The sequence below is a fragment of the Garra rufa genome, chromosome 20 (assembly GCF_049309525.1).
Source record: "Garra rufa chromosome 20, GarRuf1.0, whole genome shotgun sequence".
NCBI classification, from domain to species: Eukaryota; Metazoa; Chordata; class Actinopteri; order Cypriniformes; family Cyprinidae; genus Garra; species Garra rufa.
The window spans coordinates 2,136,147-2,162,086 of NC_133380.1; the positions used below are offsets into that span (position 1 = coordinate 2,136,147).

Consider the following 25,940-nt stretch of genomic DNA (forward strand, 5'->3'; position numbering starts at 1 on the left):
CCTCCTCCTCACGCGCTAAACTCAGACTTTAAACTGCAATACCAGTCCTGCATAAACGTTTACTAACATTTGTTTTGATAATAAAACTTCATCTTGCTCAAATCGACCTGTTGAAATCCTGAGGGAACTGTCGATTCGGCGCCACAGGAGAGATTTTAACCCACGTGTGACAGGAGGAGAGTCACGTGAGCCGCTTGAGCCAATTAGAATGAAGTAAACTTTTTTTTTTTTCAGAGTTTTTTTCATAAAAACGTCGTAAAATGTATTTTTCCACTGAATACACAGGGAAGTATAATTTTTCAATCTTTTAACTGGAATCTGACATAAAAAATAGTGAAAAGCTGCCAAAAAAAAAAACAAAAAAAAAACAATCGGATCCAGTCAACGAACTGTTGTGATTGATTCATCCTCAGCATTGTTGAGAAAAGTAACACATATCACGTGACTTTGCCTCTCCGTGATGGTACTTTTCTTTCCGTAAAAACGTTGTAAAATGTATTTCTCTAACTGAATACACTATAAAGGATAATGTTTTCAATCTTTTAACTGGAATCTTACATAAAAAATAGTGAAAGCCGCCGAAAGAAATCGCTTTCAGTGAACACAAATTGTTGTGATTGGTTCATCCTCAGCAACGTTGAGTAAAGTAACAACTCTCACGTGATTTTGCCTCTCCGCGATGGTACTTTTCTTTCCATAAAAACGTTGTAAGATGTATTTTTCTAACTGAATACACTGTAAAGGATAATGTTTTCAATCTTTTAACTGGAATCTAACATAAAAAATAGTGAAAAGCCGCCGAAAGAAATCGTTTTAAGTCAACACAAATTGTTGTGGTTGGTTCATCCTCAGCAATGTTGAGAAAAGTAACAACTATCACGTGACTTTGCCTCTCCGCGATGGTACTTTTCTTTCCATAAAAACGTTGTAAAATGTATTTCTCTAACTGAATACACCGGGAAGTATAATGTTTTCATTCTTTTAACTGGAATCTGACATAAAAATAGTGAAAAGCAGCCAAAAAAAAAAACGCATCCAGTCAACACTTATCACGTGACACTGCCTCTCCGCGATGGTTCTGTTTTTATTAAAACACACAGTGGATAATAATTATTCGTGATTAAATCCAAATTAACCCCAGTTCTAGTCATTTAAAGCATAATAACCTAAAACTAACGACTAAAAATGTGTTTTGCGTCGTAGCTCTAGATGTCAGTCAAATCTGGCGGTGTTTTGATGAGCTGTTCTGCTCCACTGCACTTCAATTCTTCTTTATATAGATTCACATTCAATATTATGCGATATTCATTCACTCAGACTGATACAGAAATGTCATTTGATAATGTTCTGAGCAGTTTCAATCCTCGAAATGTCACTGCACCGATCTGAAGATTAGATTCAGCCTTTCTCCAATCGGGTTATTGTGAGGAAAATGTTATGAAGAACTGCCAATATGAAATATAAAAGGGCATTTCAGGTTCTGAATTAAAGTACAATGCAATGGACAAAAGCAGCACTGTCAGCTAATAAGCTAATGAAGTAGAAGTGTGTGATCAGAAGTGTGTGATCTCCAGTGTTTGATCTAGTTTCACAGCAGATGGTCAAACTTCGCCTGGAGCTTCGCCTTCTTTGTCAAATGATATTTCAACTGCTTCACAAACACAAAGAACAGACACAAATCTGAGCTACTGATAGTCTATAGGGACACAATCTGATCTGACAACACTAACACATGCAGGAATAATTACAGACACACTGATGTCACTTGCATCTATAAATGTGCATATAAATGCATAAAATATACAAATACATATTATTTATCAATATAATTACTGATATTATTTAGCATTTTGATTAATATACACATTTTAGTAGTGTGTGGATATAACGGGGGCATCTCTACTAAAGTCTACTAAAATCTGAATTTGTCAAATGTGAAGAGATCAAACAGCAGTTCATCCAAATTTCACAAAAAGCTTATGGATGTGATTATAAGTCAGACATTAAAACGAGTTGCTGTTTTTGTCTCTTTTCTGATGAAGATTCATTCATTCTTTCTGTTTTAAAGATGTTTTCTTGGGATAGTTTGACTACTCAAAAGAGAACATAGGAAAATATAAATTGTGTTTCCTGCTAAATTTCACTTACATAAACAAAAATTTGCCTCTAAATCTCTCTTTTCTTTATTAAAAGTTGATCTAAGTACATGGAAACTATCCAAAGTTCTGTTCATCCTAAAACAGTCAAAAATGCATCTCTATCTATCCTTTGTGTTCTTTCAAACCAAGGGCGAAATTGTCAATCACACATTGGGGGGGACAGCTGTGGGACTTTTTGTGTTTGCGCATGCACACATTTAAAACGTATACTCACCCTGTAATGATTACAGCATCAGCATACAGGCTATTAAGTCACAAAGCTGAATTTAAAGGGATAGTTCACCCAAAAATGAAAATTCTGTCATCATTTACTCACCCTCAAGTTTTTTAAAACCTGTAAGAATTTCTTTCTTCTGCTGAACACAAAAGAAGATATTTTGAAAAATGTCTGTAACCAAACAGTTGATGGACCCCATTGACTTCCATAGTAGGTCAATGGGGTCCATCAACTGTTTGGTTACAGACATTTTTCAAAATATCTTATTTTGTTCTATACTTTAAAAAAAAATCACATTTTCTAAAAATCTAAACGTCTTTTTCCCTTCATAATTCTCATAAGAATGCCCATGATCCACATATTTTATTTCCTCTAAACTTTGCTTTTTTGTTTCAGTAATTAAACATTGTTCTAAGGGGCGGCTTGTTACCACATCTTACCCTATAACGTTACATTCACTCACAATGAATGTGAGTTAACCCTTGTGTGGTGTTCATATTTTTGTTATTCAGCCAGTGTTCGTGGGTCTGGTGGACCCGCTGCATTTTTGGGTTTTTAATTCAACATAATCAACCAATTTATGTTAAAATACTCAACAGATATTTAGGCTACTTCATCCCAATTACAAGCAATAGAAACAGCATTTATGGTTAATATTTCCTCTCTAGCTTTGTTAGATCACATTTAAGAATTGTAACCTTGTGCGGGAACGGCAGGGGTAGAAACAAAACTCACTTTTGCACTCACACTCTCTCACACTTACACACAACCTCTCTCTCACATGCATGCACACACACACACACACACACACACACACACACACACACACACAGATATGTGGTTCATACAGGGAATCTCCATAGGCGTAATGGTTTTACAAATGTACAAACTGTATAATCAATGCCCCTACACTAACCCTACCCCTAAACCTACCAATCACAGAAAACTTTTGGCCTTTTTTGAAGTTCAGAAAACACCATTTAGTATGTTTTTTAGCCGTTTGGTTTATGAGGACACAGATGTCCTCATAAACCATGTTTACGTTGTAATACCCAAGTCATTATACACATTTGTGTCCTCATAAACCATATACTATACAAGAACACACACACACACACACACACACACACACACACACACACACACATAACAGCAAGGCCTGACACCATACAAGGGTTAAGAGCTATTAATGTCATGCTGTCCGGTACCTTAGAACATTAAATTAACTACTTCTCACTTCTCTGTTAAAAATGCCTAAAATCTCCAGAAACGTACTTTCGTTTTCTTTCCAAAGAAATTACAGATGTCAGCTGCTGCAGTCTTTCTCTTGTTCATTTTTGGCCAATACTGTGAAATATAACAGCAACGCAATTCCAAGGGATGAAAATGGTGAAGTAAGAAAGAACAAATGGCAGGACTCTAAAATAACTTGCTAGATAAACCCAATTCAGAGAACAGGACCGTGGCTCAAAACGCTAACGTTAGCTGTAAAAACTGGGTTTGGTACAGTAGATTTGACAAGCCTGTCACTGACCGCTATCCCAGTTTGCTTTAAAGCCAGGCTACATGCTAGCGTGTATACAGTAACGTTAGCTAGCTGTCGGCTAGCTTGTCAATAGACCCATTCATACAAGCTGTATAATATTACAGTCGAAATTTACAAATTCTACAATTCGAAATTCTAGTGAAATTCACCTGGTCGTTATCTAAGGGATTATGTCAGCCAAAAACACCATTCATAGATATGTGCCAAATGTCTGTCAGATTTCGCGCTCTTCTTCTGTTTGTTTTTTCCTAACTCACTGACGGTGGCGGTGCACGAGCTGCTAAAGGTATAGGGGAAAACATGACATGGATCAGGTTTTGTTAATGTATAGTGTAAGGCCAGTCGAATGGATTTTGGAAATGGACCGGCCGGGATTTTATATTTTCGGAGCTGGAAAGAAAGACGTATTTGCAATCACATCGATATTGCCCGCATAATCATACAGTATGATCAAATATTGGGGGGGACAAATTGTCCTTCTTTGAATATTGGGGGGGACGTGTCCCCCTGTCCCCCCATAGAATTACGCCTATGTTTCAAACTCAAAATAAACATGGATCGGATTTCGGAATGCGAATTGCAAATCATTCAATTTGTGAAATGATTCGCGAACCCGCTCCGAGTTTCCGATCTGAATCAAAAGATTTACGAACCCGCTCCGGAGCCCCGATCCGAATCAAATGATTCGCAATATTTGAATGTTCAATTGATTCGTGATACGTTAAGTTCTGATCCAAATCAAATGATTTTTTGAATCCGCTCCGAATATCCAATCTGAATCAAATGGTTCAAGATCTGCGATCCGAAGTCCCGATCTGAATCAAATGATTCGCGATATGTGAATGATTCAGTTGATTCGCAATACGTTAAGTTCCGATCTAAATCAAATGATTCGTAAACCCGTCCAAAGTTCCGACCTAAATTAATTTATTTGCGTAGTCCCGGTCTGAATAATAATTTGCGAACCATTTTAGTTTGGTAGTTGGTAGAGCAGATCGCAAATCATTAAATTCGCGGAATGATTCACAAAACGCAATTTTAAAGGAACACTCCACTTTTTTTGGAAATAGGCTCATTCTCCAACTCCCCCCGAGTTAATAAGTTGATTTTTTTACCGTTTTTAGGTTTTTAGGTTCACAAATCACTTTATTCAGAGCAGAAACTTCGGATCGCAAATCATTTGATTTAGATTGGAACTTTATGTATCGCGAATCAATTGAATCATTTACGTATCGTGAATCATTTCCAAAGATGGTTAAGATGGTTTTTTACTAGTAAAAATTGAATTGTAGAGCTCTGTAATTGTATTTTCACTAGTAATAATTAAATTAGAGAGCTCTCTAATCAGAATTGTTACTAGTAAAAACTGAATTAGACAGCTCTGTAATTGAAATTATTACTAGTAAAAATTTATTTAGAGAGCTCTCTAATTGTAATTCTTACTAGTAATAATTCAGTTGTAGAGCTCTGTAATTAAAAATGAATGGAAGTCAATGGAGACATATGACTAGTAATTGAATAAGAGAGCTCTCTAATTGGAATTGTTACTAGTAAGAACTGAATTAGACAGCTCTCTAACTGAACTGTTACTAATAAAAATGCAATTATGACGAGTAACGCTTAGTATATTTTAGGCTAAAACGGCTTGCCATATTTGACATTAACTGAAATAAGCGAAAAAGTATGATGTTTACAAATAAAATACCAATATTTCCAACTTAAATCTACGAACTGAGGTAAATTAACCGGTTTACTGCTAACTAGTGAAACACTCCATTAATATGACGAACTGCAGCTCAAAATACATGTTAGATGGAAACATTGTGCATTATGATGGAGTCTGTCAGCCAATCAGAATCGAGTATTCAGACACACACACACACACACACACACACACAAATATGTTTATTTATGTGTAAAAGACAAAAACTGCAGTAAAAAAATAAAGTTTCTCATGCCATTGTGACTTTTTTTTACTGCAATTATCGTCTTTTTCTGCAATTGTGTTAGGTAGAATCTACCTTAGGTACAATTGTGAAAAAAAGTCACAATTGCGAGGGAAAAAAAGGCAGAATTGTGAAAAAAGGCAGAATTTAGAGAAAAAAAAAGAATTGTTAAAGAAAAAAAGTCAGAATTGTGAGAAAAAATTTTTTACAAATAAAATTGTAGTAAAAAAAGAATTGAGAGAAAAAAAATTACAATTTTTATTTTTATTTTAAAAAGTCAGAATTGCATACCTGTCAGCCAATCAGAACCAAGTATTCAGACAGACCATGGTGTAAACAAGTATATACACACACACACACACACACACACAAATATGTTTATTATGTATTTTTATGTTTACACAAACTATAAATAAGACAGAAGCAGAAATCCTTAAAGTGAAAATTCATATTTTATTGGTTCCATACATTAATTTAATCAAGGGCAGAAATTAAGAAAACAAAGTTATATCAAACAGGGGCATCTACAAGGTTAAAGGTGGAAAAGGTCACCAGTTTGCTTCAATTACAAGTGCAGACCTTTATTTCATTCAGATCGATTCAGCTGGTCAGAAAGAGAGAGAAAAATAATCAAAGAGTACAAAAATCTGAGTTTCAGCAGTATTGTTGGGTCAAAGAAAACAACAACTGAACATGTTGATGAAACATGAGAGCTGTTCACAGTCCGTCTCCCTTCAACACATCGGAAAACAAGAAACGGATTTCATCAAAATCTGGCAACAAACACAGACCGTGCCCTTGATTTCAATTCATCAGTCGTACGCGAAATAAAAAAATAATCGAGAGAGGGGAAGGACGAGGTTGGTGTGTTTTCATCGTTCACGGTTTGCCTTTTTTACACATTAGATCAGAATGGCTTTATGTAACTCTAAGAGGAATACATCTCAATACAGTTATACAGAACTCTGCTACTACCTTAAATATACAAGCACAAGTACACAAAAATCAATCAAAGCCCACGCTAAACCACTCTCTTTAAAAAATAAGACAAACCAATAGAATCTGAGGCTTGAAATCTTTAAGGACCTCGACGGTTCTGGTACTCCTTGGTTTGCAGCTTTCAACATCGGTAAAAAAAAAAAAAAAAAAAAGAGAAGAAAAACAAAATAATAAAATAAAACATTCTAGGGAAATAGAGGCTGGTATAAAACACGGATAAAATTCTCCAAAAGTTGAAATGCTCTTCATGTGATATCAAACATCCTCCAGCAATCAGAGGAAGATGTCAGACTGCAAATTAAAGCGCTTGTGTTTGACGTTTCACTCCCAAAATAAGAAACGACATTTTGCTGAAAGACAGTATCTAGTCTATTACAACCATTGGAGTTTTTTGCATTGAAATGATGATTTAACATTCCCCCTGGAAGAGAAGAAGAACGCTAGTGTTTTGATTTATGATGATTCACATTTTTGCAATATAGTAACCAAACTATGGAAGCTTGTTTCCGCCACCCATTCAAAAATAAAGTGTCACTTTTTACCTCGCAATTCTGACTTTTTTCTCGCAATTCTGACTTCCTTTATTAGATTTGTGAGATATAAACTCACAATTGCAAGTTATAAAGTCAGGACTATTTTCTTACAATTGCTTGATTATATCACCAATTCTGAGAAGAAAATAAAACGCAATTGCAGAAAAAGACAACTGCGGTAAAAAAAAAAAAAAGTTTTTTTCTGCAATTGTGTTAGGTAGAATCTACCTAGAAAAAGGTACAATTGTGAGAAAAAAAGTCACAGTTACGAGAAAAAAAGTCAGAATTGAGAGAGAGAAAAAAACGCAATTACAAGAAAAAAAAGATTTGTGAGAAATAGGTCGCAATTTAGAAAAAAAAATTAGACTGTGAGAAAAAGGCAGCATTGTGAGGGAAAAAATTAAATTGCAATTGCAAAAAAGAATTGCAATAAAAAAAATCTGAATTGTGAGAAAAAAAAGGTCACAATTACAAGAAAAAAAAGAATTGTGAAAGAAAAAGTCAGAATTGCAAGTCACAACCGAAAGAAAAAAAATAAATTAAATAAAACTGCAATTGCAAAAAAAGAATAAGCAAAAAAAAGTCAGAATTGAGAGAATTTTTTTTAAATTGCAATTGCAAAAAAAGAATTGCAGTTAAAAAAGTTAAAATTTAAAAAAAAGGCGCAATTGCAAGAATTCAGAATTGTGAAAGAAAAATTACACAACTGCAAAAAAGTCATCATTTTATTTTAAAAAGTCAGAATTGTAAGAAAAAGTCGTAATTGTGTGAAAAAAGTCAGACTTGTCAGAGAAAGTCGCAATTGCAGAAAAAGTTAGAACTAAGAGAAAAAACAGTTGCAATTGTGAGAAAGGCGGCAGAATTGTGAGAAAAAGTAACAATTGTAAAAAAAAAAAAAATTGTTAGAATTTAGAGGGGGAAAAAATCACAATAAGAAAACAGTCAGAATTGTCGTAACTGCGGAAAAAGTCAATTTTATTTTAAAATGTCAGAATTGTAAGAGGAAAAAGTCGCAATTGTGAGGAAAAAGTCAGAATTGACAGATAAGTCGCAACGAGCTTTTATTTATTGAGTGGCGGAAACAAGCTTCCACACTGAACAGCATTAAAGTCCTCTTTTCCTCATGCAAAATGTCATTTCTTGCGAGTGAAACATTATCTGAATATTTGTTGGTCTTGTTGGCGTTTTACGTGGTCAGATTTCTGGGTTTGGTCTTTAACTTAAACATATGAACTATCTACAGGCTCCTCATAAACCACCAACAAAACCTGGAGTGTGTGATTTTTAAAAACTGTCCCGTGTGGAGTAAACTCTTTCTGTCGTGGCGTGACGCTCATCTCCGGTCCTCCGGGTCGGCTTCCTCCGCTGACAGGAAGACCAGCATACTGCAGGAAGATGAATGAGTCGACTGCACCTCTTTCTTCCCATTGGTTGCCCGACGCACCCCGGCTCCGCCCCCATCCCGCCCCGCCCCGAGTCTCACTGAGACGCCTGTGAGGTGGGGTTGTCGTTCTTGCCCTCCTGGCTGGACGGAGGCTTGTTGTTCCAGGGGCTGTTGGCGCCCAGCGCGGGCGAGTTGTTAAAGCTGTCCTCGTCGTCGATGCCGTTGGCCGCGTCGAACTGCGTGTTCTCCAGCCGCGTGATCAGACGCTCGTCCTCGTCCCCGAACTCGCCGCCCATCAGCGTAGGCTCGCCCACCACCATCACATCCTGAGCGCAACAAAACACCATCTTAACATTACAAACACAATTCAGTCATATATAACATCCCGCGGCAATCAGATGTTTCATTCCAAAAATAAGAAATTCAATTTTGCTGTAGGAAAAGATCTAGTCTATTACAACCATTAGAGTGTTTTGCATTAAAACGATGATTAAACATTTCCCCTGCAACTTCTTATTACTGTAATGCAAACAAGAGAATAAGAAAACTAGTTTTTTGATTCATGATCATTCACATTTGAAAAAAATTAAAATAAACCATTGAATCTTTTTCTGCTACTAAATAAATCAATGGTAAATGTGACTTTTTACCTCCCAATTCTGACTTCTATTAACTCACATTTGCAAGTTATAAAATCCAATTTAGAGGAAAAAAGGACTATTTTCTTACAATTGCAAAATTTTATTACCAAACTTGAGGAAAAAAAAGTCTGAATCGTGAGAGAAAGCCGCAATTGAAAAAAAAAAAGCCAGAATTGCGAAAAAAAGTCAAAATTGTGAGACAAAATTGCAATTGCAAAAAAAAAAATTTCACAATAGTGAAAAAAAGTCTGAATTGTGAGAGAAAGTCACAATTGCCTTTATTTTTTATCTAGTGCGTGGTTTTCATTTAATTACAAGAAAAGAAAGTCAGAATTGAGGGACAAAAAGTCACATTAGGAAAACGTCATAATTTAGAGCAAGTTGCAATTGCCTTTATTTTTTATTTAGATCAGAAACAAACTTCAATGGTTTAGTTACTGCATCGCAATGAGAATTTTTTTTAAATGTTAATCAAATCAAAACACTAGCGCTCTAATTTTCTTGTTTCCTGTCAAAGTAAATGGGAACTTGAAGAGGAAATGTTTAATCATCATTTTAATGCAAAAAACTCTAATGGTTGTAATAGACTAGATTACATCCTGCAGCAAAATGTTGTTTCTTATTTTTGGAGTGGAACGTCAAAAAAAAAAAAAAAAAAAAAAGAGAAAAAGTTTGCAAAAAAAGTCAGAATTTAAAAAGTAAAAAGTTGTAATTGCGAGAAAAAAAAAAGTCAGACTTTGTGAAGAATTGTGAGAGAAAAAAAGGTTACAATTGCAAAAAAGCAAAAAAAAGTTTTTTTTTTCTAGTTCTTTTATTATGTTATCTAGACTGGTACTCTGAAAGTGTGGACTTTATTTTATTTGATTTATTTATTTATTGTGAAGTTGTAGCTCTTCTGCAACCTCTTTTTTGTCTGTTTTTTTTTTTTTCAATTTATGGACTGAACAAACATGGGACACCTCATTCCTTCACTGTTAATTCTTTTTTAAAGCCATGTTTCGATGACAAAAAAACAAAAACAAAATACACGTGATTGGTTACTCACTGGGACCTGACTGGACAGCGGGAAACTGTTTGCTGGGCTCTTCTTCTTGTTGTTGCTGTTGTTATTGGATCCGCCGCCTGCGCTCATGGTGCTGCCGCCCGACATCTTGCGCTTCCGTCGCTTGCTCGGTGCCTGTCTGGCCGGTTCGGCTGTGGAGAGAAACAACACATAAGAGCTCAAACACACACTACACAAACACCAGCAGAGACTCTGAGAGACAAGAGCGACTCCTGACCTGGAGGAGCAACCATCCTCTGCCACTTCTGGAACAGACACGTCTTCAGACAGTCTCGGGGACTCAGGCTGTACGTCTTGTGTCTGGACATCAGCTCCTGCATGGGCTCCAGGATCACACACAACTGAGACAAAAACATACACAACAACACAAGTTACTAATAGAGTCATTGGCTCACTTGATTCGTCCAAAGTTGATTCATTCAGAAACAAAACAAGTGACCGCCTTAATGAATGATTCATTGAATCTTGATTTATTTAAACAGCTGATTCATTGAGAAACGAAGCAAGAGACTAATCTTTATGAATGAGACACTTAATCGTTGACTCATTCATACACAGCTGATTCATTCGGAAAGAAATCAAGACAGAGATCTTTATGAATGAGTCACTGAATCATTCGCTCACTTGATTTGTTCAAACAGCTGATTCAATCAGAAACAAAATAAGAGACTGATATTTAGGAATGAATCACCAAGCCATTGGTTCTCTTGATTCGTTCAAACATCTGATTCATTTAGAAACAAAGCAAGAGAGTGACCTTTATGAATGAGTCACTGAATCATTGGCTCAATTGATTTGTTTTTATCCCACTGCTTTATTAAGAAACGAAGCAAATGACTCTTAATAAATGAGTCACTGAATCATTGGCTTACTTGATTTGTTTCTTATGGCATATTCATTCAGTAATTAAGCATATGTCTTCTTTATGAATGAGTCACTGAATCACTGACTCACTCAATTTTTTCAAACAACCAATTCATTTAGACATAACACAAGTGACTCTCTTAATAAATCACCGGCTTAATTGATTTGTTCGAACAGCTGCTTTATTCAGAAATGAAGCAAGTGACTGTCTTAATAAAGGAGTCACTGAATCATTGGCTCACTTGATTTGTTTCCTATGGTTGATTCATTTGGTAACCAAGCATACGACTTCTGTATGAGCAAATCACTGAATCATTGACTCACTTGATTTGTTCAAACAGCTGCTTCATTAATAAATTAAGCAAGTAACTCTTAATAAATGAGCCACAGAATAACTGATTCACTCAATTTGTTCAAACAACTAATTCATTCAGGAATGACACAAATGACTCTCTTAATAAATGAGTCAATGAATCATTGGCTTGATTTGTTTCCTACGGCTGATTCTTTCAGTAGCGAAGCGTATGACATCTTTATGAATGAGTCACTGAATCATTGATTCACTCAATTTGTTTAAACAGCCAATTCATTCGGAAATAAATCAAGTGACTCTTAATAAATGAGTCACCGAATGATTGACTCAAACAGCTTATTCGTTCAGAAACGAAACAAGTGACATCTTAAAACACTGAATCATTTACTCACTTGATTCATTCAAACAGATGATTCACTCAGAAATGAAGTGACTGTCTTAATGAATGAGTCACTGAATCATTGACTCCCTCAATTTGTTCAAACAGCTAATTCATTCAGAAATTAAACAAGTGACTGTTTTAATAAATAAGTCACTGAATCATTTACTCTATTCATTTAAACAGCTGATTCGTTCAGAAACTAAGTGACTGACTCAAGTCACTGAATCATTGGTTCACTTGATTTGTTCAAACAGCTGATTCATTCAGAAACAAAACAAGTGACTGCCTTAATGAATAAGTAACTGAATAATTGATTCACTCAATTTGTTCAAACAACTAATTAATTCAGGAATGACACAAATGACTCTCTTAATAAATGAGTCAATGAATCATTGGCTTGATTTGTTTCCTACGGCTGATTCTTTCAGTAGCGAAGCGTATGACATCTTTATGAATGAGTCACTGAATCATTGATTCACTCAATTTGTTTAAACAGCCAATTCATTCAGAAATAAAGCAAGTGACTCTTAATAAATGAGTCACCGAATAATTGACTCAAACAGCTTATTCGTTCAAAAATGAAACAAGTGACATCTTAAGATACTGAATCATTTACTCACTTGATTCATTCAAACAGATGATTCACTCAGAAATGAAGTGACTGTCTTAATGAATGAGTCACTGAATCATTGACTCCCTCAATTTGTTCAAACAGCTAATTCATTCAGAAATTAAACAAGTGACTGTTTTAATAAATAAGTCACTGAATCATTTACTCTATTCATTTAAACAGCTGATTCGTTCAGAAACCAAGTGACTGACTGAAGTCACTGAATCATTGGTTCACTTGATTTCTTCAACCAGCTAAATCTTTTAGAATTGAAGCAAATGACTGATCTTTATAAATGAGCCATTGAATCATTGGCTCACTTTATTTGTTTAAAGCCAAGGATTTATTCAGTAATGAATCACCACTGTGTTGATCAGATGCTCAACAGTTTCATTAATAAACTTGAGCAAAAACAGACAATATTGTGTTTAAACATTGTCTTTTTCTCCATTGAACTTAATATCACATTTGCAAATATGCAGATATTGAGGAAAAAAACAGCACTCATACTGGTATTTTTTCCTTAATGAATTACACCAAAATAAAGTGTTAAACTGACAGCCCTAGTTACTAATGAGCAGAATGCAAGCTGTAGAAGATGTCACAGTGTTGTGTTGTGGTATTCGTACTCGGAGGTAGTTGAGGGTGGAGTTTGACAGGCCGCATCTGGTGATGTTTTTGGACAGCTGATCCAACATCTGCGGGTCCTGAGCCTGCGACACAAAGATCACACCATCATCAGGTATGAAACAACAGCTAGAAGAACAAACAGTGTGAGATCCAGAAAGAGGAACTGACATGCATGGCCAGGATACTGCGGGGAATGAGCTCTCTGTGCTGCCGGATGCTGAAATGCCACGTCTTTATTCTCATCATGTCATCGAACATGAACTCCAGGTACAGACGGCCCTCAACACACACCTGAGGAGACCAGAAACACCCGGTTAAACCACAGAAACATCCTGCTGAACGTCACATTAAACATGCACAGACACACACCTGTGTGAACATGGGCTTGCCGTTCTGCGTGACCATCGTACACTGATCACAGTCCAGAGACACAAAGTTGTTGTGGAAGGATTCTTTAGGATGCTTGAGAACGTAGTAGAGCTCAGTGGCGCCACCTTCAAACACACTCCTGAAGTAACGAGGAATCAGCGTCCGACCAATCGCTGCGAGAGACAATAGAGCATCCGTCAGAAATAGGATTCAAACTTGAACACAGATCTAAACATTTCATAAGGGACACTCACTATATCGTTTAGGACCGTCCTCCAGACAAAACGTGATGGTGAGCATAGCATCATCCTCGAAGAATTCAGTAGTGAAAGCGTCCCACCACAGATTATCACACTCCTGACAGAAAGAGATAGAAACAGTAAGAGATAGCTCTCTGATATCATCCACCCAGCTCAAGCTGATAGACATTTCTGCGCTAATGTTATAAGGTTTATGTCAGGCATATGAAAAGCATCTTAAATTATTAAAATGTTTAAAGTGCTGATAGTTAAGACTGAGAAACACGGAGCTATAAATGTAAACGGAAAAGCGGATCTGTCTCACCTCTGTCCAGTTCTGAAGCCGTTTGTTGAGTTCAAATATCCTGTAGTCTGTCTGATTCCCATAAGGTGTGTGTCTCCTGCGAAACACAGACAAACAATGAGACTTCATGAACTTTAGATACATCAAAACATGCAGATTTTCATGTTACATGTTGCAAACGGTCAGTGTATTAACCCTATTTGATATGCAAGGTCTCTAAATGATCAACATGATCAAACTTTGCTGTTAACCCATTTCACACACAATCTACTCCATGTCTTCTGTCGTTTGATTGATAGTTTAGACCTATTTTGTCAAGTAAAATCTCTTTCAGTGTAATTGTGCAAACATCTACCTTCAGCTGATGCTTCACGTGTATTTTGCTGTCAAATTTGACTGATTTTTATCAAGCAAACCAATAACTGTAGTAATATTTCCAGATAAAAACTTACTAGATTGAAGCAGCTTGGCTTAACTTGATTCTCCATTAATCGTTTTATAGAAAAATGAGTGAGTGTCAAATCTGATCAAGATCTATGAGGAACGTTTATTTGTTCATCTCTCAATCATCATTGGATTGCATTGATTATGCAATTAACATGTTTGGATCATTTCAATCTCATTTATATACATATTATTGGAGCAGCAGTGTTGGGGGTAACACAAGTTATGTCATCAGATTACTTTTTCAAGTAACTAGTAAAGTACTTTTTGTGTCCTTTATGTATGTCATCCCATTTTATTAACCAATGTCTTTGCTGCTGACCTATGCAACCATACTATTAACCAAAACTTATTTAGATTAACTAACATTTGTGCTTCATTTTTCCTCATCAAGAGTGTTGAACTTTTCCTACAGTTCTACTGTACATATGTGAATTTACTTTTTTCAGTCTTAGGTTTATTTATTTCACTTTTTGGTGTGAAAGGACATTTACATTTGCTAAAAATCTAACTTTTTATATTAAGGAGAGACACTGCAGGCAAAAACTGTTTTTCATGCACCTGTCAAATTTAAAATTTTGGCCTTTTTGCTTTTTCATAAAGGGTTTTTTCAGACTAGTGGAAAGAAAACACCCAAAAGACACTTAAGTACTTATTTTATAGCACTTTATCTACTTGTGTCAGTAGATTTCAATTACAATACATATTTTTAAAGGCTGTTTTCTCAAAATGAGTTTTTTCTCCTACACTGAGCCTTACATCTCCACTTCAGTAGCACTTACACACACCAAACTTCACATTTTATTCCTGTCTATATCCTGAAGGTTTTTACAGAGGGATTTGTTAATATAGAATTTGCTTGATTTTATACATTTTACTTCCCCAAACTGGTAAAAATACTGTCTGTTCAAAGTTGTATGGAGTAACAAAATGATACCCAAAATCCCTTCGGTACAACATTCGACTCTAATATGTCAAAAAAAAATAAACAAGAATTTTAAAAACCGATCCGGTGTTTAGATTTTTGCACTAGAAATGCAAATTAGTGTATATTTGATTAAATAATGACTAATTTGCGTATTTAAACCTAACATTTTAAAAACTTGTAATACAAAAAATGTTTGCAATTATGTATGTAATCAATCATCTGGGTAAGTAAGGTGATCACTATTAGTTATTTTTTTTTACCCTATTCACCTGCAGTGTCCCGCCTTAAAAACAAACAAGCAAGCCCCGTCCAGATTTAAAAAGTAACGCAAAAGTAATGTAACACATTTAAAAGTAATGCATTACAATATGGCGTTACTACCTTAAAAAAGTAACTAATTACGCCAAATTGTAATGCGTTACTTTTAAAAGTAACTTTTCCCAACACTGATGACCACTTAGATTTACAATACAAGCAGCAGAATTTCATCTGCAATAAATTGTATTTTTTCCTCCGTACTCTCTCTATATCAGACTATGAGCCATAAATACCTGACGGATCAAATATGACACTCAACAAAAAACATGCAAAAAATAAAAAAAAAAATTGATTTTTCAGACTATTATTTTACAATCAGGCCGCAACAGGGTTAATCAGAAAGATGTGTAAATGTCTCACCCGATGCCCGGCTCCAGGTACGTGGGGGGATACATGGGCGTCGGGCTGTAGAAACAAGACAGAAACCAAAACACCATGAAAGATAATGTCAAACCTCATAAAGTTCACATAACATGTTTTATAAATGCCGCACGGCCCTCATGAGGACATAAAACAGACTGTAACACACATCCAGACACCGTGAAGTGACCAAGTGCAGTTTTCAGCCTGCAGGCACTATCACAGACAGGAAGAGAGTCGTTTTCTGCATTTATCAGCGTGCCACAGTAGATATGACATGAACTAGACTTTAGGGAAGCCACTCCCACTTCCTGGATTCCATCCAATCCTGGACACTGATTGACAGCTGGTTTTCCAGCAGGCTTTGGAGACTAGCACTTCCTGCTCCCGCTATCTGACACAAACACCCGCTGACTGCTGATGCAGCTGAACGCTCTTCTGTCCTCACAGACGCTTACAGGAACTCACAACGCACCGAACCTCGCAAGTGACTGATTTGAAACGCTCTCCATTAATGGTCACTCATGTGTGTCATAAATTATTCTTTATGGATAGTTTTTAGTATGATATACTCGAGTAATAATATCCCTGCGATGAGATGATACAGGTGATGGTGCTTTTGTTTTTTGCGAGGAATGATGCTGAAACAGACGGACTCACCCCACGTCTCTGTCCAGCATGGTGCCGGGGTGGAAGGGGGGGAAAGCGCTTCCGTTGGGGGGCTCCTTTGGGGAGTACAGCTTGAACGACTTGGAGGAACAGCCTGAGGAGGGAGAGAAAGAGAGAGAGAACGTACAGTTCTGCATTAGTCAAACATCAGGATAATTTAATACCAATACAAATAAATGTACAATATTATGGAAGCCCGTTTCTGACACTGAATACAAAATAAAGGGAATTGCAACTTTTTATCTCACAATTCTGACTTTTTTCTCAATATTGCATGATACAAACTCACAATTCTGTGGGGGAGACTTGTTTTTAGAATTGCACGTTTATATTTCATATTTCTGACTTCTCGCAATTCTGAGAAAAAAAGCCAGAATTGTGAGTTTTTAATCTTGCAATTCTGACTTTATAACTCGCAACTGCAAATTTATATAACACAATTCTGACTTCATTTATCAGAAATGTGAGTTATATCTCACAATTCTGACTTTATATCTCGCTACGTCATGTTAATGTCAGAATTACCAGATATAAACTCACAATTGGGTTTATCTCTTGCAATTCTGAATTTTTAACTTGCAATTGCCAGTTTATATCATGAAATTCTGAGAAAAAAAGTCAGAATTGTGAGTTTCTCTCTCACAATTCTGATTTCATAACTAACAATTGTAAGTTTATATCTCATAATTCTGAAAAAATGTCAGAATTGCGAGATAAAGTTGCAATTACCTTTTTTATTATTTTTTTATTTAGTGGCAGAAACAGGGTTCCATACAATATACTTGATTAGTCAAAACGTAGGATTTATACAGCTTTTCAGAATTTTAAATATCAAATTCAACTGATTTGGGCTTCTAGTCAAAAGTTTGGAGCATTTGGAAAACTTTTAAAAAGTTTCTTATAGAAGCCTCTTGCTGCATTTAGAATTTCACACAGCTGTTTTCTGTGTAAACATCTGTTAAAATGTCATTTATTTCTGTGATCAAAGCTGAATTAAAAAAAATAAAATAAAAATCAGCATCATTACTGCAGTCTTCAATGTCACATGATCCTTCAGAAATCATTCTAATAATATGATTTGTTGCCCAACAAACATTTCTGATTATTATCAATGTTGAAAACAGCTGTGCAGCACAATATTTTTGTGGAAACTGTGATACACGACCATTCAAAAGTATTTTTTAAAGTAATTAATATTTGTATTCATCATAGATGCATTAAATTAATCAAAAGTGACCGAAAAAGACATTTATAATGTCACAAAATAATTATATTTCAAATAAATGCTCTTCTTTTGAACTTTCTAATTATCTGTCAATCCTGAAAAATAAAATGTATAAGAGTTTCCACAAATATATTGTGCAGCACAACTGTTTTCAACATTGATAATAATCAGAAATGTTTCTTGAGCAGCAAATCAGTATATAAGAATGATTTCTGAAGGATTATGAGACACTGAAGACTGCAGTAATGATGCTGAAAATTCAGCTTTGATCACAGAAATTAATTACATTTTAACAGATATTCATATAGAAATCAGCTATTTTAAACTGTAATAATATTTAAACTTTTTTTTACAGTACTTTTGATCAAATAAACGCAGCCTTGCTGAGCAGAAGAGAAAAAGTACTCATTCCAAACATTTGTCCAGTAGTGTATATCAACCATTATAGTACAACACTGGATGCTGATTATTCCAGAGGTGCTAAAACACAGATGTTGATTTTGAATGAACATTTGTGAAAGACTGAATGTACAGAGTGTGTGTGTGTGTGTGTATGTGTTGGGGGAGGGCAGTACAGTGACTGTCTCACATACTCGAGCAGTAAAGACCCTCCATAAACAGAGCACAGGGGCGGAGGTCAGCCACACCCCTCACCCTCTCCATCCCGCCAATTAAACACATCTATAACACGATGCATTCAGCCACAATGAGGTCACGACCCCTGTTGTCGCGGGAACAGCTCCGCCTCATAATGACCGCTCGACGTGTCTCGCAAATAAATCCGAGAGCTGTCAACTTCACGGCGCATCGTAAAATGGAGGGCGATACGGCACAGGAAGACAGACACTCTAATTGAATTATACAAACAATACAAGAATGATGGTGAAAAACATTGCGATCACTTCACTGTAACATTCAGGTACTGTATTCTAAAGATATGTAGGTTCAAAAAATTATTCCATATATTATAATATTTATGTGATATATCGTGTAAAATAGAAATATACAGTCAACATTTAAAATGGATTCAAAAAGTTAAAAGTTGTCCTAAAACAAGAACATGAAATGTTCTGTTTTTTTTTTTTTTTTTTACAAACAGAAAACAAATTACACACAGACTTTTATTATTTTAAAATGTATTAAAAATAAATGCAAATATTATTATGTATTGTCAATTATAAAATTGTAAAAATTAAAAATAAATGTACATATTTATTTTTTGTGTAAAATAAAAATAAATGACACAAATTAATATTATTAAAATGTATCGTCAACTATAAAATGATAAATTTTAAAAAATTATATATAATTTTAAATGTAAAAGAATATATATATATATATATATATATATATATATATATATATATATGTGTATCAAATAAAAAAATTACACAAATTTGACAATGATTTCTTTTCTATTTTATAAATGTATTTAAATAAATGCAAAAATATTATTATTAAAATTTGTCATGATTATAAAATGATACAAATCTATCTATACATATATATTTATTTTATATATCTATATCTATCTATATCTATATATATCTATATATATCTATATAGATATAGATATATATAGATATATATGTATATATGTATATATGTATATATGTATATATATCTATATATCTATATATATCTATATATATCTATCTATCTATCTATCTATATATATATATATATATAGTGTGTGACTCGAGCGTGTGTGTGTAAAAAAAGAATATACATATATTATATATATTTATTTTAAATGCATATACATTCTTAATATACATACAGACACACACACACACACACACACACACACACACACACATACATACATATATATATATATATATATATATACACACACACACACATATATATAATGCACAATTTCTGGATTCTACATCAAACATTAACCTTATTTAACAAAAACAGTAGGTGCTTTTAACCAAATACAATACACTGTAAAAAGTTTTCACCAGATTCAACTTAAAAACCTAAGTTCAGCAGCTGCCTTAAGTTTTTAAGTTAAATCAGCTTAAGACTACAAGCTATTTTAACTTATTACATTAAAATGAGTTGATATAACTTGAGTTTAAATGACTTAAGTTGATTTAACTTAAAATCTTAAGGCAGCTGCTAAACTTAAGTTTTTAAGTTGAAACTGGTGAAAACTTTTTACAGTGTATAAATCTAATAGAAACCAACATGCACTGTAACTATTTGACATGTTGCTGAAGTTAAAAGCAGCAAAAAAAAACGCATAAAATCCACCTGTAAGCTTGAAGCAGCAACACATGCTCAATGTAAACAAGATGCTCTCAGCCATTAACGTCTATGATCAGGTGTCCAATGTGGATTTCAACAGTTTCACTACAAATCACCAGAATCACTTCACCACTTTATTTTCCTGAAATAAAACACACTTTTGACCCCACACAGCAAATACACAGGTGTTTCTAAGAGAGTCAACTGCGGGACAGACTAAATCTCAATCTAAAACAATAAAAAATCTCACGCTCGCACAGCGCACAGGAAGCGTCCCGGCATCAGAGCACATCCTTCATTAAAGATTCATAACACAGACTTTGAGCCATTAAATATTCACTGGGGACGACACTGGACACAGGTTAGTCCTGTTCACGGACACAAATCCCTCTCACAACAGTGCTACGCTTATTAATATTACACGGGAAACAACTAGCACTTCTGCAGGCCTGATGAACGTAGATTTAAGACTTTAAGAGCAACCAAAGACAACTAAAGGAATAAACCGAAGGGCATCCAATATGTTCTTGTAAAATAAATGTGATTGAAAAAGCTTGAAAATACACTTTTTAATAGCAACCAACAACTTTTCAATTCATTTTTCTAAAAACAAAACATTAGTTCAAAGCTTGAATAGCTTTAGTCCAAAGCCACCAGAATATTAAAACAACTTTTATCATATCTTCAGATCACACTGCAAAAGTGCTTTTCTAAGTTCCTTAGTATTTTTGACTTGCTTTCCAGTACAAATGTGACCCTGGACCACAAACCCAGTCTTAAGTAGCACTTTGCAGCAATAGTCAGAAATACATTGTATGGGTCAAAATTATCGATTTTTCTTTTATGGCAAAAATCATTAGGATATTAAGTAAAGATCATGTTCCATGAAGACATTTTGTAAATTTCCTACCATGAATATCCCAAAACCTAATATTTAATTAGTAACATGCATTGCTAAGAACTTCATTTGGACAACTTTAAAGGTGATATTCTCAGTATTTAGATTTTTTTGCACTCTCAGATTCCAGATTTTCAAATAGTTGCATCTCAGCCAAATATTGTCTGATCCTGACACACCATACATCAAAGGAAAGCTTATTTTTCAGATTTCAGATGATGTATAAACCTCAATTTCAGAAAATTTACACTTCTGACTGGTTTTGTGGTCCAGGGTCACAAATGTCTAAAGATTCTTAAAAGACAACATTTTTATAGAGAAATTGATAAATTAGTTTTCTCCAAATAACTTGTATTTAATAAAATGCATGATTCTGATTATTCATCAATGGTTTTATGTAATGCAGCAATACAAACTAAACATCATGCATGTGAATAAATCTGAAAAAGGTAATAAAGAAAATACATTTTAAAGGATTAAATTGCAAAACTAGAGTTTAAAACATGTATTCTTAGGGGAAACATTTTTAAAATGTAGATCTGAAGTACAATAAATACAAAAAAAAAAAAATACTCATGAAATAAACAGAATAAGATGGCCTTCTTTGTAAAACTGATCAAAACGAAGTGAGTTTATGATTAAAACATGATTAAATCTGCCAATGGGCTCAGAAAATTCAAAGGAATTGAACGTTTTTATACTCAACTGACAGATTTATTTTTGTTTTAAACAAACTCTTTTAATTTTCTTATTTTTTTCAAGAGTTTATTTTATATTTGCATGTTCAGTAATTGCATCTTGATTTAAGGACATTTGTGAACCTGGACCACAAACCAGTCATAGGGGTCATTTTTGATTTATACAATGAATAAATAAGCTTTCCATTGATATATGTATGTATATAATAGGACAATATTTGGCTGAGATACAACTATTTGCACATCTGGAATCTAAGGGGGCAAAAAAAATCCAAATATTGAGACAATTGCCTTTAAAGTTGTCCAAATAAAGCTCTTAGCAATGCATATTACTAATCAAAAATTAAGTTTTTATACATTTACTGCAGGAACTATTTATTGTAAGAATGCATTGAAACTCTAGTTTTGCAATTTATTTCCTTAAAATCTATTTTCATTATTACTTTTTTTCAGATTTACACACATAAAACCATAAGAGATTTGTGCCCCTGGAACACAAAACCAGTGATAAGGGTCAATTTTCATCTAAAAGCTGAAAATGGGAAAGAAGAATCAAAATATTGAGAAAATTGCCTTTAAAGCTGCCAAAATGAAGTTCTTAGCAATGCATAATACTAATCAAAAATTAAGTTTTGATATATTTATAGTAGGAAATTTACAAAATATCTTCATGGAACATGATTTTAATATTCTAATGATTTTTAGCATAAACGAAAAAGCAATAATTTTGACCCATACAGTGTATTTTTGGCTATTGCTACAAATATAACCGTGCTATTTAAGACTGGGTTTGTGCTCCAGGCATAAATTTTTTGCAGTGCATGCAACATGACTTTAATAATTTAGGACTTTAAGGCTTTAAATTGTAGAAGAGTGAATTAAGACTTTTCAAGACCCATAGTAAACACCTTTACAGCTTACAGACATCATAATATTCTGATTTATAATCAGACTAAAACATTAACTAGACGCAAAACAGGAAGCACGCAGAAAGAAATAAGCCCGTTTAGCCATTTAGTAAGTAAATAAAAAGTGAGCATTAGATCTTAAGAGCGTCCCATTAAGAGATATCATTCAACGGCGGCTTAATGACTTTCTAAATCAAATCAAACAAACTCAAACTTCCCGTGCAGTAAATTGCTTTCTTGAAAACATCAGCAGCAGCAGCTCTCTCTCTCTCTCTCTCTCTCTCTCTCTCTCTCTCTCTCTCACAGCCTACAGTGTGGCCATAATCAAATTCCCGTCTAAATGTGCCACATGATAAGTTGAGTGCATATAGGACAGCAGACGTCATTACAGCAACATACAAATCACATACAGACGTGTAGTGTTGATTTTATGCCTGACGTAACGGGCTAATGGTCCGTCGCATGTGAAAAGTGGGAAACGATGATCATATGATCTGCTAATGACTGTTTTCACCACAACACCGCAGAGACCCTCGAGATGATGCTGATGGCTTCCAGTAAATGGAAATTACTGCGAATTAAGAGGGAAAACACTTTACATGAACGCAATTGCTGATACGGGAATATTTCACTGTTTTTTCCCCCCAATAAAACATGTCAAAATGCTAAGACAAATGCAGTACAAATCTGAAATAAACAGTTTAACTAATAGATTTTAAAGGTTTAAAAACATACACTTCCAGTCAAAAGTTTTTGAACAGTGAGATTTTTAATGTTTTCAAAAAAAATCTTTTCTGCTCACTAAGCCTGCATTTATTTCATCCAAAGTACAGCAAAAGCAGTACAATTTTTTTTATATATTTTTAATATTTTAAATAACTGTTTTCTATTCATTACTCCAGTGTCACATGATCATTCAGAAATCATTCTAATATTCTGATTTGCTACTCATAAACATTTATTATTATTATTACGTTGAAAACAGCTGAGTGGAATTATTTTCAGGTTTCTTTTAAGAATATAAAGTTCAGAAAAACAGCGTTTATCTGAATTAGAAATCTTTTGTAACATCATAAAATATCTTTATCATCACTTTTGATCAATTTAAAGCATCCTTGCTACATAAAAGTATTCATTTCTATAATTTCTTTCCCTCAAAAACAAATTATACTGACTCTAAGCATGTACATTTTTACAAAAGCTTTTTATTTCAGATAAACGCTTATCTTTGGATTTGTCTATTCATCAAATAATTCTGAAAAAATGTACTCAACTGTATTGAATATGATAATAATAATCAGAAATCAGCATATTAAAATGATTTCTGAAGCATCATGTGACACTGAAGACTGGAGTAATGGTACTGAAAATTCAGCTGCGCATTACAGAAATAAATTATATTTTAAAATATATTCAAACAGGAAGCCGTTATAATAAATAGTAACAATATTTCACAGTTTTATAGCCTTTGCTGTACTTTAAAATCAAATAAATGCAGGCTTGGTGAGACTTCTGTAAACCTCACTGTTGAAAAACTTTTGACTGGTAGTGTGTATCTGCATTACAATAACTAAAAAGTCAGTTTATTCGTGAAACAAGCAGAAAATTATGGTTTTCACAGCAGACCGTGAGTGAGAATCTGTGGTCATGAGACTCATGAGCTCATATGAACGGATCAGTCAGTGTTTACACTATATAACCACACACACATTCACTAAAACAACACGGTAACCCTGAAATCCCAGTTTGACAGACTTTAACAACGCAGAACTCTAACGAAAGCTGCTTTCTAGCAGTCAATGAGCTTGAGTGTTCATAAAAAAAGCCCATTGATGAGGCCCGCGGCTACATGCTAATGCTAACAGCGCAATAAAACACCGACATGAGCGAAGAATCCTTGAAATAAAACACCAAAACATAACCAGATAAAAGCGAAAACCCCGTCAAAGTAAAAGTCGACAATGAAATTGACATAAAGCCCCTCAGTTCGTTAGAATAACGGCTAAATAGAGGCGTGTAAATAAACCCCCTCAGCTTTACCTGAAACACTGGTGTACCGGAGGATCGAGCGACTCCACACGGGCTTTAGACGAATCCCGGGACGCGGAGAATCATGAACATCGGTGTGAAATCATGGGAAATACGGCGGTTATTGATGTAGAATCGTCCGTTTTAAGTCGCGCGAGGCCTCGAGCTGCAGGTCCCGCGACGCTCGTGCTCGATGAACCCGCCTCGAGAGTCTTTGTGTTCACGCGCTGAGCGAACAATAGACGCGCACAGGCCCGACTGATGCTCGCTCGACCTCTCTCTCTCTCTTTCTCTGTGTTTTCTCCTCCTCTGTTCTTTCACCTCATCTACACCTCCTTTAATCTCAGGATTATCGCTTGTTTACACATTCAAAGCTTTATATATTATATATTTATATTTAAAAATATATATTTACAGTATTTTTTATATATATAGTATTACAATAGGATGCAAAATAATTAATAAAAATATATGTGTGTATATGTGCGTTTTTTTTTTATAAAACAAAATATAAAAAATATAAAACATCATAAATATATATAAAATTATATAATACAGAGTTTTAAAACAGGTGTTAAAATAAGGTGAAAACAAATTAATAAAAATGTATAATATAATATTTTTAGAGAGAGATGTAGTGCAAATAAGGTGCAAAACAATAAATAAAAATATGACAATTATATTTATTATTTAATGTATTAATTAATATTTAATTATTATTTCTTAATTATATGTGTATTAATTTATGTATATATGTGTATACATGTTAATTTTATGAATTATAAGTTATGTTTATTGTTTTTATTTTATGTACTATTTAATTTAATATAATTACATCATTATTAATTTATCTATTTATACGTTTTTAATCTATTGTAATTACCTTATTTTAAAATAAATAAAATGAAAAATAATAAAATTATGTGTATATACTTTTTTCATATATACGTTTAATTACATTTATTATTTTTCATTTAGTTTATTTTTAATCATTAATAATTAAATA

At 34.1% G+C, this 25,940-nt stretch overlaps 2 protein-coding genes across 2 annotated transcripts in view; one reads left to right on the forward strand and one right to left on the reverse strand.

Moving 5' to 3' along the window:
- Positions 1-8,071: 8,071 nt before the first annotated feature.
- LOC141293666 (LIM domain-binding protein 1-like) lies at positions 8,072-24,978 on the reverse strand. The gene is made up of 11 exons (XM_073825709.1): positions 24,947-24,978; positions 16,910-17,012; positions 16,250-16,294; positions 14,221-14,296; positions 13,911-14,013; positions 13,657-13,829; positions 13,455-13,578; positions 13,287-13,384; positions 10,706-10,829; positions 10,471-10,619; positions 8,072-9,110 (listed from the first exon to the last, which is right to left on the reverse strand). Exons 2-11 carry the CDS (start codon positions 16,927-16,929, stop codon positions 8,880-8,882), a joined length of 1,143 nt encoding a protein of 380 aa, XP_073681810.1. The 5' UTR covers positions 16,930-17,012; positions 24,947-24,978; the 3' UTR covers positions 8,072-8,879.
- ero1b (endoplasmic reticulum oxidoreductase 1 beta) overlaps positions 16,928-25,940 on the forward strand; it is a 28,992-nt gene continuing 19,979 nt past the window's right edge. Inside the window, exons 1-2 of the mRNA XM_073826354.1 lie at positions 16,928-17,041; positions 24,941-25,144. Of these exons, the coding sequence (XP_073682455.1) occupies positions 16,928-17,041; positions 24,941-25,144 (318 nt within the window). The remainder of the gene's footprint in view (positions 17,042-24,940; positions 25,145-25,940) is intronic.

Coding starts and splice junctions, on each gene's coding strand:
- LOC141293666 (XM_073825709.1), bottom strand. CDS start 16,929: ATGCTGGACAGAGACGTGGG. Junction 13,830..13,910: donor GGACGGTCCTAAACGATATA/GTGAGTGTCCCT, acceptor TGTCTCTCGCAG/CGATTGGTCGGACGCTGATT. Junction 10,620..10,705: donor GAGGATGGTTGCTCCTCCAG/GTCAGGAGTCGC, acceptor TTCTCTCCACAG/CCGAACCGGCCAGACAGGCA.